The sequence below is a fragment of the Pleurodeles waltl genome, chromosome 12 (assembly GCF_031143425.1).
Source record: "Pleurodeles waltl isolate 20211129_DDA chromosome 12, aPleWal1.hap1.20221129, whole genome shotgun sequence".
Lineage (NCBI taxonomy): Eukaryota > Metazoa > Chordata > Amphibia > Caudata > Salamandridae > Pleurodeles > Pleurodeles waltl.
The window spans coordinates 667,852,485-667,870,333 of NC_090451.1; the positions used below are offsets into that span (position 1 = coordinate 667,852,485).

Sequence of the window (17,849 nt, forward strand, 5' to 3'; positions counted from 1 at the left end):
GTGGCTTTGTGTTACTTAGAGTCAAAGGAACATTACACAGGTGGTACATGGTTGTTCCCATGCAACCACCAATGCTTTTTTGACGAAAAACCCTATCTACTAACCTCTTTACACAGGATTTTGCGCCAAATAAGAATTCCACTTTGAAGAAGGTGTTAAAAAGGAGAAATGCTTTATTGTTTCTCCTAAGGCTTCCCACTTTGCATGTGTACTGTACAGCACACATCCAGCTTAGTATTTTGTACTGGAGGGATACCCTTCCAGTACAAAACCTATGCTAAGCTCACACACACTTCCTTGCACTATGGCAAAGGGTGTGTGCTACGCTTAGCAGCAAGATTCTGCGCTTGGGAGAGAGGAGGAGAGTGCCACATCTGTAGATATTGTAACAGATTTTTTTATTTTTTTGGTCATCTGTAGATATGGCGCTCTCCTTCTCTTGTCTCTCACACAATGCAGCGCAGCATTTTTGGGTGCTGTACTGTGCTTTCTGTAACTTTTGTAAATCTGGGGGCAAGTGTGAAAACGCTAACCATCTGTGATTGGGCAAAGTGGAATACTGTCATGGAATTCCTCTCCGCCAGACTCATAATTAGGGCTTTAGGATGTCAAGCATATATATTTTGAAGTTGCTTAGGTAGGTACATGTAAGCACATTCAATAAGTTCTTTGTTGAGGACATCTACCACTGCATCCATATCATGTGGTGCAGGCCCTGGGAGATCTAGGGTTGCTTATCAGAGCACTTCACTGGAGAATTTATTGTAGCATCTCAGATATGGTGGCTGTTTTAGGTTGCCCACAAGAACTCGTTTTTGAGATTTAATATGGAGCCTGGAGGCCTGCACAATCCAGAGGGTGGGGAGTTGTGGTAAAATTGAAAAGTGAAGGTGAGTTCTGTAATGAAGCTAAAAAGGCTAAGAGATCACCTAGGCTGTAGCATATTTTTCATGGTCATGCCTAAACCAGTTAGATTGAACTCTTTAAGGGTTATGTTGTTAGGGCAGGAGGTGGCAAGAAATTTCAGTATTACTGTTCCTGTTACAGCGGCGATGAAAGAAGAAGGTGATGACGTTCAGGAGAGAGATTGGGGTTGAGAGGGGTTTTAGTATCAAAAGTGGTGCAGCTGTGATGGTGTTTAATGGGTATAATCTGTCGCCCTAGCCTGTGGACATCAGAAACACATTTGTCAAACAGGGGAGAGGGGTAACTAGAGTTTGACCTTGTTTATTTGTTAGTCAGCCTTGGAAATTAGGTATGAAGAAGTATATCCATGTAGTGGGTGGGGGTGGGTTTGTAGGGTGCTTATAGGGTAGGACTGGAAGGGGGAGGACATGCATCCTTCTCCACTGTCTGGGGCTAAGGTCCCTTACCAAGGTACATGGGAGGGTAAATAGGAGACATCAAGAGGTACCACTGTTCTGTCTTGGCCTTTACAGTGGAGAACTAGCTGTGATACCCTGAGGGTAGTTAGTATTGTAGAGGATGGTGGAATAGGAAGCCTGCAGCCAGTGGGAGAGGAGTTTGAAGCTGCGTGTAGCCCCACCCATGCTTCTACTGTTTGTGGCTGTACTAAGAAGGAAGGACCCGCAAGCCGTGGTGCCTCCACAGATGGTATCCATGGGTCTCTTCCAAGACTAGCGGTGCATCTTAGGGCAGGGGCCACAGCATCTACAGCTTGAGTTAAAATAATGAAGTGCTTACTGGCGAAGGCTTGCAGCTTCAGACTACATTAAATAATATGTGTTCTTAGTAGTACAACTCAATGGAACATATTTTATCCACTTCTGAATGATGCATAACTGGGCTGGCACTGCCCGGACTTCATCTTATAATATGATAACTGCACATCGTTCTCTAAAGCAGTCATTCAACCATCTCATGTTTTCAGATATCTCAAAGACAGAAAATGCTGCTGCAGTAGCATGTGAAGTCCCCTAGACGTACCTGAAGAGGTTGTCCATGACGTACTGGTAGTCGCGAATGCTGCTTGCAGGGAGGTAGCAGGATGCAAACATGATAACCGCATTCAGACCATCCCCGTAGTAACCTGAAGAAAAGGTGACAAGAGTTAGATCTGGGCATTGCAGGCTTCCTTTCGTCCCACTTTCACCACCCTCTAGAAAACTGAAATGCAATTCTGGCGTGATTAGTGAAATTTACCAGCATTTACATATACATGGACTAATCTGACAGAAATCACTCTAGGCTGCTGTTGCACCTCGAAATGTGGCCTGTCATGATGAAAGCATACCCAGTTCCACCTGCCTTGTGGATGCAGTGGCCTCACTGAAACCACCATAGCTTGCATAGCTCAGTCTGGAAGTGTTGTGTTGAAGTCTTATCTATTTTTTCAATAAGAGGTTTGTGTTTTATCAGCTTATGGTAGAGTTGCATTGTTCAGAATGAAATAACAGACATGAAATAAAAAAATTATAGTTGCACATGCTGCTATATCATGGAGCATTTGTCTTTGCATGCTGAAATGAAGGCAGTTCTTCTTATGTCTTTGGTTTTCAATTGGCTATTAGCTCTGCTCCTAGGGTGGTGCTTTAACCAAACACAATTCATATCTCCAGGACACTTTTTGAGGGGATATTATACACCTGTAAATTCTCAAATGACCATAGAGACACTGTACAAAACTGTGTGTTTTTGTGAGATACTTTGAATTACACATGTGATGCAAAATGTGTTTGTGGGTATGATGCATGAAAATTCCACAGAAAGGCATGCCTCTTTTTAAAAAAAGGTCATGCTAGATACGGCATGAGAGTGGTTTACGTGAGAAAGGTTTCATGACATTTTGTGCTTGAACATTTCATTACGCTAAATAGTGTAATGAACAATTTCAAGAAATTTGGCGGATTTTGCAAGTCTAAATGAAATTTCACCCAGGTCTTCTTGATCAAGTAGTCAAGTCCAGTCACTTGGAAATCTGCTTACTCCAGTATTGGAGCTTTCCTAGTTTCACATGTTTTAATTATTCCCTGTTGTCTAGATGGGAGTCCCCTGATAACTTATAATAGCAACGTAATGTTGAACATAGTGTATGAAGGCCCTCGGCCCTTCACTTATGTAGCATATCTTAGTCAATTTTAAAAAAAAGAGGCCAAACATAGGTTTCAGCCAATCAGGCTGCTTTTCCCTCTAGAACACTCCTGTGAGAAGCCTCGGTCCCTCAGATTTTCTACCATACGTCATGCTACGGAGTCTCCACTGAGCTCTGCTCAGTTATACCTACTTAGATTTATTTTTACGAATTTCTACAATATTTCTATGCCTAGGTGCTTTTTACTTTTCACCAAAGTACTTGTTGGCTACCATTCTATCTTCTCATCTCATCATGTCAGATAAGGAGAAGGAAAGTCTCTTCAGGGCCTGTAAAACCTGTGGTAAAAAGAGACTTCATTTTGAGGATCCTCATCAGGAATGTATTTATTTCCTTTATCCAGAGCATACCACTAAAGACTAAGGTATGTTGTACCATTTCTACCAAGAAATTGAAAGAAAGCAAAGGAAGGCTGCTGATTTGGCTCCGGAAACTGAAATTTAGAAAGGAGCCTGTGTTTGTGTCTGATAGCAAGGAATCTACGTCCTCAAAAAGATTTCTTAAAAAGGACAGTTAACCCCTTTTTTGCTTTTCCAGTGAACAGCCTAAAAAGCCTACAAAAAGACCACTCATGGGTCTCGGAAAGACCACAGTCCTTGAAAATATCCTCAGGAATTTAAACTTTCTTCCAAACATAAGGAGAAAAAAGGACAATCTACTCCTCTGAAAGGCTAAAAAAAGGCATCATCTGTACTGCCCGCACCACCTCCTCAGATTCGTCATTCTTTTTAAAAGCCTTCTTTTGCTCCATCTTCTGACAGATCTTTGATGAGCGTCCCACCATTGACAAAGACCTTGTCGGCGATGAAGACATACACGGCAGCGTCAACAACGGCAGCTACCAACACTGTCTCCATGCTATATTCCACTGCCTCTTTCTCAAAGACGACATCCTCGTCGACGTTGTCTAAAACTAGACCGTCGACACCGGAGATTTCCCTGACCTCACCGTCGACCACAGCAACAATCGTTCCTTCGTCGAAGTCCATTCCATCATCGACTATGGTGAGACCGACGACTCTGACATCGGAAGAGACGGTTTTCGTGACGACGATCCTTGCCACTTCATCAATGACCCTGTCAAAGATCCTGTTGATGGAGGAGAAAATTCAGAGGCCTGAAAAAAGCAAACATTTGACCCCATCAGACACCTCTCCAAACAAAGTGGCCCTTCTAGTACCCACCCATCTGTTGGATGAGGAAGACTCAGAAGATGAAGGACCCTTTGGTGTTGCACCCAGTCCCTCCGAACTGCACGTAAAGTGCCAGGAGGAAGAAGAGGAGTATGATAAAGGGGAATACAAACAACAGGAATACTATGTTTCTCAGGAACAATATCGACACCCATACAAGGAGGAAATGGTCTGTCTACCTGGTTCTCTTGTTTCGGACTTGCAATTCAGATTATAAAAAGTATTTTCCACCAGTGCAGCCACTGCACAAGTATCCACACCTGCAAGGTCACTTACTGTCCAACCTTGTATGCCCAGACAAAGACCAATACCGTGCCTGAGTCAGCAAGCCATACCCCTCAGCATTTCTCCAAGACCCAGCAACCTCCGATGATAAGAGAGAAGAAGGGGAGCTCTGCAACGCCCACACGGAATGGGATGATTATCTCATACCCACACCATCATCTCCTTCACCCACTCCAGTAAATTCCCCACCTTAGGATATTGGTAGATTTCATAATTTAGTAGAAAGGGCTGCAAAAACGTTCGGACTCCCCATGCCCACTAAGCAGATGGACTGTTTTCTCTATGATTTCAAGGCGCCATTGTACAAGAATGTCATCTACATTTGGGAATAGAGCCTTAAAGTAATGAAGAATCTGACCACAGAGATTGCTGTTCTTCGGTGTCTAGACAAGAAATGCAAGGCTCCAGAAGATGCTCCGGTCTGTCTTACTGGCCATCCAAAGCCAGACTCAGTAATCACCCAGGTGGCCAACGTAGATCCAAGAATTCCTCAACTCCAATCCCCATACTTTCAGAGAAAGATGGTACGCCCCTTGATAATATTGGTAAGCACTGTTCCTCAATGTCAGCGGTTACTGTCAGGGCGACGATTTTCTAGCTGTTGTAGGAAGGCTTGACAGACATCTATGGGCAGAAATCGGGCCATTTCTGGATCATCTACCAGAAAAAGCCAAAAGAGAGGCCAAAAAGATCCTACAGGAGGGTGAGCACACTTCAGCTGTAGTGATAGACTGTGCCATGGATATTGCTACAACTGCATTTAGACTGCTTGCAGGGGCTGCCGTACTTAAGAGGCAAGGCTGGCTCAAACCTACCTCATTTAGACAAAAAGTACAAAGCAAAATATACAAACTTCTATTCGATGGGGAGGCTGTTACTACAAACCATAAAGACTGATACCGACACAGCTGAATCCCTGGGAACTCTCCAGATTAGGAAGCTGCCCTTTCAGGGTGCCAGAGGATGAGGTTTTCCATCATTTAAGGGAGGATATCAACAATATCGGTACCCTTCCTACACATCTACCTCCCAGAAATTTAATCCACAATATTCTCAAAGGCAACCACCGCAAGTGGTCTACAACAGGCCCACACCTAACGGTAGAGCGGGACACCAGGTAAGGGATGATGGTCATTGCCAGTGACCATTTGGAGGGTCCAGTTACTCCTTTTCCCTTTCTATTCAGACCCGGAGGAAGAATATCCCACTACATTCAGCGTTGGCAAGAGATAACATCAGACCAATGGATCCTGGGCCTTGTTCAATTCAGTCACACCCTAGAATTCGTTCAAATCCCACCACCAACACCACCTCACACTTCCGTCCCAAAACACCTACAACTGCTCAAATTGGAAGTAATAACCATGCTCAAGAAAGGAGCGATAGAGAGAGTTTCCGTTTCGCAGCAAGGAATGAGATCCTATTCCTATTCCTGTTCCCAATCTTTGACCTCAGGGATCTCAACAAATATCTATAAAAAACAGTCATTCAATATGGTAACATTACAGGATATTCTCATACTCCTAAATCACGAAGATTATATGTCAACCTTTGACTTACAGGATGCATATTTACACACCCCTATCCATCCCACAGAAGATTCCTAAGGTTCACGGTAGCCAGCAGCCACAACTAACCAGTTCAGGGTTCTTCCTTTTGGCCTGAAATCAGCCCCCCAATTATTCACAAAACACCTGGCGCCATAGCAGCCTACCCAAGGAAACAAATACACCAAGTCTTCCCATACTTTGACAATTTGGCTCATCAAGGTTCATTCCAGTCAAGCAGTGAAAAGATCAACAGCAGCATTCATAACCTTATTCTGCGAGTTGTGTCTCACGCTGATTTGGAAGAAGCCAGTTCTTCAACCTTCAAAGAGTATAACCTTCTTAGGAGCAACGATGGATACTACACTCAATAAGGTGTACCCCACATCAGAGAGACAACTAAGACTAATATCATTGGCAAAGTCAATCCAAAGAAAAGTCTCTCTTTCAGTGCGCCCCTACAAATCACTATTGGGGATGATGTCATCATGCATTCCTCTAGTCTTGTTCTGCCGGCTAAGATTGTGACCCCTCCAGGAAGAACTAGAAATCCAGTGGAGACAGGCTACAGGCTCTTTCGATTACATCATCAGGGTCACCCCAGCCATGGTCACAACCTTATCTTGGTGAACGCTGCAACCACACCTGTCAGTCGGCCTGTTGTTCCTCGGGCTACCCTCTTCATTGGTCATCACTACCAATGCTTTCCTTTAAGGGTGGGGAGTGTACCTTCAGGACCTACAGGTCAGCAGTAAGTGGCAAAAGCCTAATCAATGTTATTACATAAATCTACTTGAACTCAAAGCAGTAATCCTGGCCTTACAAGCTTTCCTTCCAAGGATAAGGATCTCTGTAGGTCTGATACATATAGGCAATACAACCACAACACACTGTATAAACAAACAAGGGGTACAAGATCACTTCTCCTCTCTCTCTCTCTCTCTCTCTCTCTCTAGAGAGAGAGAGAGATAGAGAGAGAGAGAGTCACAAGACCTCTGAAACTGGTCCATCCAACATGGAGTACATCTGCAAGCAGGGCATGTCCCAGGAAAGCAAAACGAGATAGCGGACAGTCTCAGCAGACTAAAGGCATCTTGCCATGAGTGGGAATTGGATCAGACAGCTCTCAATCAAATCTTCTCAAAGTGGGGCAAACCTAATCTCAATCCCTTTGAAAATCCCCCGAAACGTCAAATGCAATTCTTTGCAAGCTGATATCACCATCCAGAGTCATGGGGGAACACATTTTCGATAGCATGGTGCAAAATCTTTGCTTACGCTTTTCCACTCATTCCCAATGTTCTCACGAAGATGAAGACCGAGCCTTGCGTGATAATCCTGTTAGCTCCAACCTGGGCTCACCAGCACTGATTTACAGAGCTCCTTCTACTTTCGGAGAAACCTCAAATCCAATTGAGGATGACACCTTTTCTCCTAAGGATGAACAAAGGCCAAGTGTTGTACCCGGATCCCGGATCTCTTTACTTGTCAGCTTGACTCCTGAACTCAATGAATTCACCCATTTAAACATCTCTCCTGATTGTGGAGACATACTTGCCAGAGCCCGAGCGGATTGTACAAACAAAACCTATTGTAATAAGTGGAAGAGATTTTGTATATGGTGCCAACAGGAGCAGAAACATCCACTGTCCTCATAACTGGAAGAGATCCTTCCATACCTATTGCACTTGGCACGCTCAAGGTTGGCTGATGCATCCACCAGAGTTCACTTGGCGGCAATATCCCTGTTCAGGTGATCGGCCATGCCACTGTCATGATGGTTCACCAGATTTGGCAAGCAGTTCCTCAAGGGTGTGTTTAGAGTTTTCCCACCAGTGAGACCTCCTCCTCTGTCTTTTCAACTGACCACAGTGCTCTCCCAGCTATGAAGAACTAATTTGAACCCATTCACAGAGCAGATTTAAAATACCTTTCCTGGAAGGCTGCTCTCTTTTCACCCTTGTTGGTGCAGCCAGCGCTGTGTATCTCTAGATGTGTGTTTCAGGATAGTTTTCGTCCTTCAGTAGAGAGCAACACATCATTTAAGAAGTGCTGAAAGTGCTGCTCAAAGCCTTCTCAGGTCTCTGTACCACTTACTGGGAGCAGGTGCATCAGCCAGAGCTTGTCAGCTCATTAGCTCAAGAGAGACTTTTCAAACAAAAGAGGGTGGGAGTACACTTTCTCACATCCCAGTGCTCAGTTCGCCCCAGACATGAGAGAAGACTTTAGGCACCATTTCTAGCACCTCTGAAACAACTTGTTTTGCTCTACTGATAAAAGGAATGAATTCAGAAACGTGTCTAGAGTTACACAGCACCAGCTGCACCATCATGGATGAACAATTAAAGACGACTACTGAAGCGTTATCATGCACTGCATTTACCATGATGCACTGGGGCAAACTGAGTGCTGGGATGTGAGGCATTGTGCTCCCACCCTCCCTTCTGTTTTTTTCTGGCCTAACTTGCTCTTCCATTAGCGCCTATAGCGCTGTGTCTCAGTGCAGCGCTATCCATATATCCACCTCAAGCCACACATCTCCATTGTCATTTGGTTTACACCTTTAGAAGAACCTACAAAGAATCCCCAAGAACAACTTCCAGTATTTCATGATTTATTATAGCGCACTGCTGAAGGCTGCACCAGTTATTGAAGAGCTCTTGATCCAAGTTACAAGTCCAAGTGGCAGGCGAGTGCCTGTATCGATTAAAGGGACTGGTGTGGCCTGAGTCAGAAGGGCTGGAATGCTAATGAGGGTCCAGTGTACCAAATTAAAAAGGCAGAAACAGAAAAATACCCTATGGAACGGTGAGGCAGGAGGACTATACCAGCCATTATTGCCCTCAGCCAGTGTCTTTAGTGGAGTTCTCAACATGCCAATGTTTTAATTAAGCATTAAAGCGTGCCGCTGAGGACTAGGACTGATGTTAAATCCCCAACCCTGAGATGCGGTCGAGGTCCTATAATAAGCAAGAGGGCCTTTAACAGCTGATGTAGCCTGAAATACAACACCTACAGTGTTAGTGTAATATTCCACATACTAAGGTTCTAAATTAAAGGAGAAACAGAAACACATTGGCATGGTGGAGTGGAAAGCCCACAACAGTCATTAATATTCTTAACTCACTTCATAGTTTTCAATGGAGCTTCCAAAATTCCTGTGTTGTAATTAAAGTTCATAATAGCTGCAGTTGTCATCAACACCCCTCCTTTTTGTAAAATAAACTTAGTACACCTAAAAGCCACAATCCCTGCAAATGTTCAAATGTCTGCTGACTTTACGTAGCTGCCTGAGGTTGATTCTTCGTATTGTTTCTCCAAGTGTATTTAAGCGATTCCTCATGTCTGAGGCTGATATATTTATAAAACAACTTAGAAGAAGCTTGTGTTATGAATAAGTTATTCAGGCTGTCAGTCATATCTTGAAATGTTAGTCCACCATATGTTCAACCCAAGGCTCACATAAAGAAGCTGTCTTAGACTGTTCACTTGGTTTTATCTGTACCTAATTAGACCCCGAATCACTGTTCAAACAAATCTCTATTTAGAAGTTTGATCCATGGCCTAGAGCCTAAGATACCTGACAGCATTACAGAATAGCCTCAAAAGATATATTTATATGCAGTTAATCCAAACTCACATAATTTACTTTCAGTGTGGTTATGCTTAAATTTTGGCATAGATTGAGGCCTTGGACTTGAACACCACTTTACCATTATAGTTGCATAAATGAACAGCTTTCATTACAAGGCAGCAACCCGTACGCCATCACATGAGGCAATGACACAACGTCCTTATTTCCTTAATGTAGCTACAGATTTGTTGGCATTGTTGATGTATTGATAATGTTGTTTTAGAGGGACATACCCATTGCCTTCAGACTGTGTGCAATACATTCATGGGAAGGCTGTGGTTATTGGTCAGCTAGTACCGGTTGGTGTAAGGACTGATTATGAGTCAGGAGGAACAGTATTCCCGAGGGAGAAGAGGCATACCACACTACCCAGCTTCAAGTTGCCAGTGTGCCCACACACAGAATACCCGGGCCTGATTTTACACTGGGTGCTAAGATGCACCCAGTAAAATCACCAAGGCACTGTCTCTGAGGCTTAGGCTGACCTCACCTGACCGTAAACCCCACCCCCTCAAAGTCTGAGGGAGCAAGTTTGAGGGTGCGGCCACCTACGACGACCTGCTGTTGCACCCCTGCTTACATTTAATGGCTCTGACAGCATGGGTGAATGTGAGTGAAATGTTCCCATTGAATACAGGAAAATGTGTTTTTTCCACTCGGTGATTCGGGGTTCAAAAGGCTGTTCCTCATTCTCAGAATTAAATCTCTCAATGGTCTTAAACTTGTTTGGAGATAACTAGCAAAATCATTAATAGCGGCTGATAACTTGCCACAGTGTTTACAGGCAACTTCTCATCAGGCCTGAATGTTTACATTGTTTTCGTATTATGATCCCTGCTGTAGCAGTCACATTCATCCAAATTTCAATATCTTGTAAAATGAGACTGGAATAGGGCCACACGGGTCACTAAGAAAACTCAACAAAACCTCTTTGGAAACCAACAGGCCGATCCAATAATGAGGTCTGATGGCTTATGGCCACACCTTCAGACTGGAGAGGTAATTGGTAGATTAGATAAGAACTGACAGGTGGGAACCTTGGGGGTTATTTTTGACTTCAACTTGTTAACGAGTCGGAGAAACGAGGCATTCACAAAGGACCACTGATAGTGAGGATCAACAAAAACCTACCTCAAATGGTACCACTAACGTAAATGGCTTTCCGCAAGATCATTGTTAATCTCCTAAGTAGACAAGCTTATCTCTCAGTTTATCTAAGTGCTGAGAATCTCGTGGTGAAGTTGCAGTTAATCAGAACAGAACCACTACTACAATCCTGCAATTGAAACCACCAGATCATCATACACTGGCACTTCAGGCACCGCGCTGGTAAACCATGCCACGGAAGGTGGATGTTACGATCTTGGCAGTGGTTCACAACACCCTCCAGACTGCCCTGAGAGGAGACTTCCCAAACACCACCCACCAGACTCATGGTCCTTTACCAAAAATTGGCATGCTATTCTTTACTTTAGTAAACATCAGTTTATGGGGTGAAGGTTGCTGTCCACGGTGAAGTTGTGTGCAAAGGCCCCTCCACACCACCTGATAATAATCGAGCATCAACACAGGATTCAGAAGAGTGATGTTAATCTAAACTATCCCTCACCTGTATTGTTTGGTCTCCTCATTTGTCTGATCTCTTGTTAGGCCTGGCACAATAACATTGCCTTGAACATCAAAGGAAACGTAAAGAGTTACCATAATTAAATGGCAAGCCCTGCTATGCAAATTTAGACACTGATTTGCAACACACCTCTCTTGGAAACATCCATGAACATAGATTTCCTCCACAAGCTCTACTGAAAAAACTACTTTGCTCAAATTCAGTAGAAGTTCACTTAGAAATCAATATGCACTGCAGTGTAATTGGTCATCACAAATTGGTTGCACACCTTTTCCCTAGTGGCTTGCTTCCCACACTGCAAATGTAAATGAAGCCACCTTGTTGTTTACCTCCATGGGAGATCACCCTCTTGTATGGCTCGATGGCTGTCATGTCCACCTTGTGCTCTTGTCCACTCATCAGGAATATCCGCCACTTGCGCCCATCCTGGTCCTCCATGTCCGTCACGATGCCCTCGCCGAGCTTATCTGCTGTAGCTCCGCCGTCCGGCCCCCGAGCCCGTGGTAGGTCATCTGGGAAGCAAGGAGCATTTAAGTTTAAATAATTAAAAACCTGTTGTGTTTTTCTTCTTTCTGCTTGCCTGAGACCCAAGAAAACTGAAACCGAGCGCAACAGAGGTAAGATCGCTCGAATCTTCCATCTGCCTTTTGTGTAAAATCGGCCATTAATAATTAATGACGTAAAAAGGCACTCTTTAGAATCAGCACAATAGGATCTTGGCTTAATGAAAGCGGGTAAAGATTGTTAACAGAGATAGTTCAAGGTGCGTTGATACCTATAGCCTCGGAACTCATGGGTGTTTAAATGGAAATAATGAAATTAGACTGAAAAATAAAGGGTGGGACTCCACTATGTTTTGTTGAGGATGTGGATAAGCAGTGATGTATTTATAACTATGCAATTTGGTATTAAGACTAGAACTTTTTAAACAATTGAAAAAAAGTCTTAAAAATATCAAAAAAGCAAAATAGATTTGAGGCAAGGGAACACAGTATGATTTCCTTTGAAATAATAGCATTGTATGAGGTCAGTTGCTGATGTATGTACCAGGGCTGAACGGGTTCCTAAATTCTACAGAGCTGTCACACCAACAATAGTCACGAGATTTGCCCTAGAATACCCAACAAATGAAACTAAATGAAAATTAATCATAGATCATTTTTATCAGCAGTGAATCCACTTTTTTTTCCCAGTATGAGCTTAACAGGATTGCTCCTGAAACCTTCTTCTGCAGGCGAATTGCAGACATAATACCCAGTAAACTAACTTTGTTAGCTACATTCCCAGTGATATATCTTGTTGCACTCTAGATATTGTACACATTTTTCGTAAAAGACGTGATTTACAGACATCCATTTGCAGTTAGCTGGGGGTGAAGTGAATACATAATGTGCTTTAAGTTCCAAAGTTTTGTTAATGTTTGTAAATCCTCAGTCACAGAATGTAAATATATTGTGAGACTTGCCAATGAAATATAAAAAATACATAGCACAAGATAAACAATATCCTCCTTTATTTACCCTAAAAAGAGTGAGTCGCATGGCTTGAGTTGTTTTAATTCTAGGTGTAAAAGGCTGAAGTTCAAATGTAAACGCTAAATGATAGCGTCCAGAATGCAAATGTGTATGAGTTTAGAAAGAGGGCTAATGAAACCTATCCGCCGGACGACCACTTCTAATGCATTTGTTCAAGGCGTTTCATGAACCCAATCTATTTGGCAGATTACAGCAAAAAAAGGGTTTTTCACAGCTGGTAAGTATAAGAGCAGGCCTCATTCTAATTTTCTCCTATGTTGTAATGCTAAGTAGACAGACTGAACTGAGCAGTAAATTATCTTTGCCTCCTATAGTGCATGTATGTTATATTTTTTAAACAAGAACTTATTGAGTATTTATGTATTTTTTAAAGTAATGTCTATGGTACTCTGTAGTACTCCTGCTTTTAAAATTGCATGTTGGAAGAAGTGCTTGGAAGGGGAGTGCTAAGTTGCAGGCCTGCAACTCTGGGTTCTCTCATCACGTGAGCAAACTCCTCTGCTGTCCCCCACTCCCAATCTACAGGCCATATTTCACATATGTTGTTTACAGTTTATTTATGGGTTGGGTGACATCAGCATGATAACAACGATTTAGAACAAAACACACCAGGTGTTTTTTTTTAATGTTAGAAACATGCTGTTTTTCCCTTTATGCTAGAACCCACCCATGAGCACGATTAATGTGACAGATTTAAATTTTGAAAAAATTGTCTAGGTATAAATGCAGAAAGTGTCTATGCTTTGTAATGCATTTTTTACATCCCTATCTTTCTATTGTATGGTGTGCCCTTTCTTATTTACCGACTGATTTCAAGGATGCTGATTAAACCTTTGAGGATCCCTGCCAAAGCTAATAATTTGCATGCTGTGCCTCAACAAGCAATAGGAAAATGCATGCCCACCCTTAAATATTCTATCTGTGCAGGGATAGCCTCAACCAGCTCCCAGGCAGTGCATTATTAACATAAAACCCCCCTTAGCTTCCACTCATTTGTCCCCTGGCTGCCAGTCATCTACAGTAGGCTTTCATACCCACTATGCCGGCATTCAGACTGGCTCTGTTGCTGCTCAGAATCTTTCAAACACCTCTACCGGGCCTCCACTTTCCGACAGACAACCCAACTCCCCTTCAGTCCTCTATGTGCAACCATTTGCTGGTCACAAAAGGGTACTAGAGACCCTTACAGGGCCCTGAAAGACCTTTCCAAGATGTCCAGCACATTCCCTCACAGGCCTTGAACTGGCCCGCACAACATTCAAGGTGACCTTTTGTAGACTGATAGCCCCACACTTTCCACACCAGACACCTAGAGATCTCCACTACTGGCTGTTAGGGCCCGCCACCCAGCCCTGAAAAGCAACTCAGCTGGCCGACATGTCCTCTTACTTTGAATTCTAAGAAGTTTCAGCCCCTTCTCTGATCCCCTCAGAGCCCTATCGGTACTCCAAGTAGCTTCAAAGTCCATTCCCAGCTCTAAAAACCATTGTGATCCCCTGCATGCTGCTCTCAGCTCACTACCCAGGAAGCCTGCAAGAACCTCCATTAACTCTGCATCCAGACACTTCATTAATCTGCAGCACCCTGGGTTCCACCTTTGCTTCAAATTCAAGCTGGACTTTAAACTTGGCCCATTACACAATAAAGTCCCATTTTGGAGGCGCATTTATCCTGGGGTATATATATTTACATGTTCATAGGCAGGCCTTGGTACATTTATTTTACATGCTTCTTTATAGCACGGTCTTGTTGTATTATAGCAATATAAATATGCAATTTGCAAAGCACAGTTTGTGAAGTGCAGATCATAGGTTTAAACCTAGTAAGATGGTTCATGCTATTCATCTGATTTTTACAGTGAATTATGACCAGGTATCCAAAGTTGGAGCCTTATACTGAAATCTGAAACATAACCATGCATGTTCTATTTAATTCTCATACCTTCCCATTCAAACTCTGGCCCGCTCTCTGGAATGTCAAACTGTTCGCTGCCTGATGGTGTTTCCAAGTCATCGATGTTGAAGTCCAAATCATCATCCAGCGTCTGGTCTGCGATGTCGCCAGAGCGTGTGGACCCCCCGATGGAGCGCAGAGACCCCTCACCGGAGCGCAGTGACCCCTCACTACGGTCCAGATTCAAGCTCAGGGCTGGGGCCAGGAGACGCTTCCTCATGTGGCGATTGCCACATAGTTCCAGGGTGTTCGGAGGAACTGGAAAAGGAAGGACAGCAAGAGCAGTTCTGATAATTCAGTGTCATATGGACATCAACCCCTCACTTACAGATTTAAGAACTAGTAGGCTGTATCTAAAGGTATCAGCAACAAAGCCTGCAGGAGACTGATTCTGAATGTCTAATGCTGACCACTAGGATGAATGTACAGTCTACTTGTTATCTGGGAAAGAGGAACTAACTGATATTGCCTTTCCAATATGACTCTTTGTAGCCACATTGGTCAAACGCTTCAGGGAGGGCAGGTGAGCCACAACTCTGTGGTGGTCAGAGAGGTTGGGAAGGGTTTGCCTTTATAAATGTGTTGTTCTTCACTGATAACGCAGTCTTTCCCAAGCGGAGATGTTTAAGTATCTAATTACACTGGCTTGTTCTTGAAAGTATTGTCAATGTATAAATTATTCAGAATATGCTGATTAGTAATGTAAGGTCAGAATTACAAACCTCTTGTGCGGTGCAATCAATGCAACTCGCAAAATCACAGGACAAAAAGGCTTTTCTTAATGCACAAAAGCCCCTGTACGAGTCAGAAAATACTTTCCCACTTGTTTAAGGGCTTTTGTAATCCTTTTTGAATCGCAGTTCAGAGTGGGCGTTAAAGCGGCTACCTCTTCTGTTTCAAAATCAAAAAGGAGAGGATCCGTGGTTTGTGATTATATTTGGGGTTAATAACAATTGATGAGTCACTGAACCCCGAGTTGAGGTAGTAACTGACTTGAAAAGGCTAACATGTCCCCTTGGGCCACTCCCCTTTTTGTGAATTAGGTTGACAGCCTTGGGTGTAATATGCAATGGGACCACTGCCTGATCCCCAGTGCTCCCAAACTCAAATCTTTGTTTTGGTGGGTTTTAAAGGAACACTGGTTACTTCAAGGTACACAAGCTTATGTAAAAAAAAAAAATCCCATTTAAGAATGTAAATAGAGTGGTGATGGTCTGCTGTTCATTGCAGGCCACCATTCATGTTTGAAGCCAGGCAGGTTTTAGGTCGTGATCTGCCTCAATCATTTTCATTCCACCGTCCTGCGACTGGAGATTTTGCAGTGCGACATATAAGTTAATTTCTGATTGCAAAAAGTAAGTGAAATCACTTTTAGAACCCAGCCATTTAGTAGGTATGGCCAATAATTCTCTTTTAAAAGAAAAGTAACATAATTTGCTTTTGCATATTATTCAGTTTACATCACTATATGAGATTTAATGTAACTCTAGCAAAATTACAAGGGGAGCTCCCCAAAAAATTAAATGGGCTTTTCATGCTCAAAAATAACTTGTGAGTGGCAGATCCCGTCAGCACGAATCTTTGGAGGTTGATGAATTCATCAAGGCCTCAGTTGCTCATTTGGGCATTTTACTTACTGTAAGCTGTTTCGTGTGCAATTTAGGTTTTTTTAAGTAAAGGCTAAACATTTTCAAAAACTCGTGTAGGGAAGAAAACATCTGCGCTGGTTGTTGTGAAAGAGAGGTCATTTCAAGAGCTAAGGTATTGTCCATCTGGGAGTGAGCCTAACTTTGCCTACCGGCGTCTGTGTGATACAAACTCTGCTTTGCCAGCAGGAGGATTGACACCCTGACCTCTGCCTTATGCAGTAATGGCACACTAGTTCACTGTCTGTGTACCTTTGTTTTTTATGGTAGTATGACAGTAAAAACAAAAAAACTTGGAATTTTGAGCTCTGCTATTTGCCTGCTTGCCTGTTCTCAGTCTGTTTCTCTTTTCGTTTTTCATGAAGATCTTTAAGGCAATCTTTGTTCTTTTATAGTTCTGAAACTGAAATCTAAACCGTTTTTTGCGAAAGGAGGTGAAACTTGGTATATTGGCCCAAGTTTTCATTTACCTAATCATTGAAATGCGTCCTTATTTTGTAAGAAATCTTGCAGGTGTAAGAAGTAAAACGCTTCATGAAATCCAGGCGTTCCTAGTTTTATTCAGTTATGTCAAGGGTTCCTGGCAAGAAATTCAGAATTAGATGATGCAACAATTCTGAATGTTGCTTGATACAATCAGATCTGTTTGTGCCAATACAAATCATTTACTCAATTCTCAATGGTCCATTACTGGCAGTCCAAATTTAGCTTATAGCTAAATTAATCCAACAAAATAACTTGTCCATGATTCAAAGTGCTGAGTTTAAAGTTTTTTCTTTAATCAAAAATGTCCCCCCTTGCAGCCCTGACAAGTGCCAAGCATCTTGCGTTAAAATAATGCATTTTCAGTAATGTTCCCGCATTTCCCGAGATTGTTAAGCAAAAGAATCATGTCCTGAAATGTGATAAACCCGTGTAGTCCTAGTTCCTCACTTTGCTGGGACGCATAAAAGCTGAGCTCTGAGTACTGTTTACTGTTTACCAAAGGCCTCAAGGTGGCGCTGGTGTACAATGGGAGGTGTAGGATTCTCTATATATTCCGGCTTGGAACTATCCCACTATCACAGAAAGCAGGCCAAGCGAACTACAGAGATTTGAAGACTGAAACACAAACCCACACACACCTAATTAATGTCCAAAAGGCACCCCCTGCTCAGAGCATTGTGTCAAACCGATGTAGACATCCATCCCCAAAACAAAACTTCTATGTATATGTCAAAAACTGGGTCAGTCTACACTGCAGTAAAAGAGGGGCCTACCTGGAGAAGTGCCCAGGGATAAGGAGGTGAGACGAGATGTGGCCTAGGGACCAGACTG

General features: G+C 43.0%; 1 protein-coding gene across 2 annotated transcripts in view; it reads right to left on the minus strand.

Annotated features, from left to right (window-relative positions):
• BNIPL (BCL2 interacting protein like) overlaps nucleotides 1–17,849 on the minus strand; it is an 85,716-nt gene that overhangs the window by 32,867 nt on the left and 35,000 nt on the right. For both annotated transcript variants that reach the window (XM_069218511.1, XM_069218512.1), the window contains exons 4-6: nucleotides 14,875–15,144; nucleotides 11,728–11,910; nucleotides 1,948–2,050 (exon numbers count right to left, since the gene is read on the minus strand). In XM_069218511.1, the coding sequence (XP_069074612.1) occupies nucleotides 1,948–2,050; nucleotides 11,728–11,910; nucleotides 14,875–15,144 (556 nt within the window). The remainder of the gene's footprint in view (nucleotides 1–1,947; nucleotides 2,051–11,727; nucleotides 11,911–14,874; nucleotides 15,145–17,849) is intronic.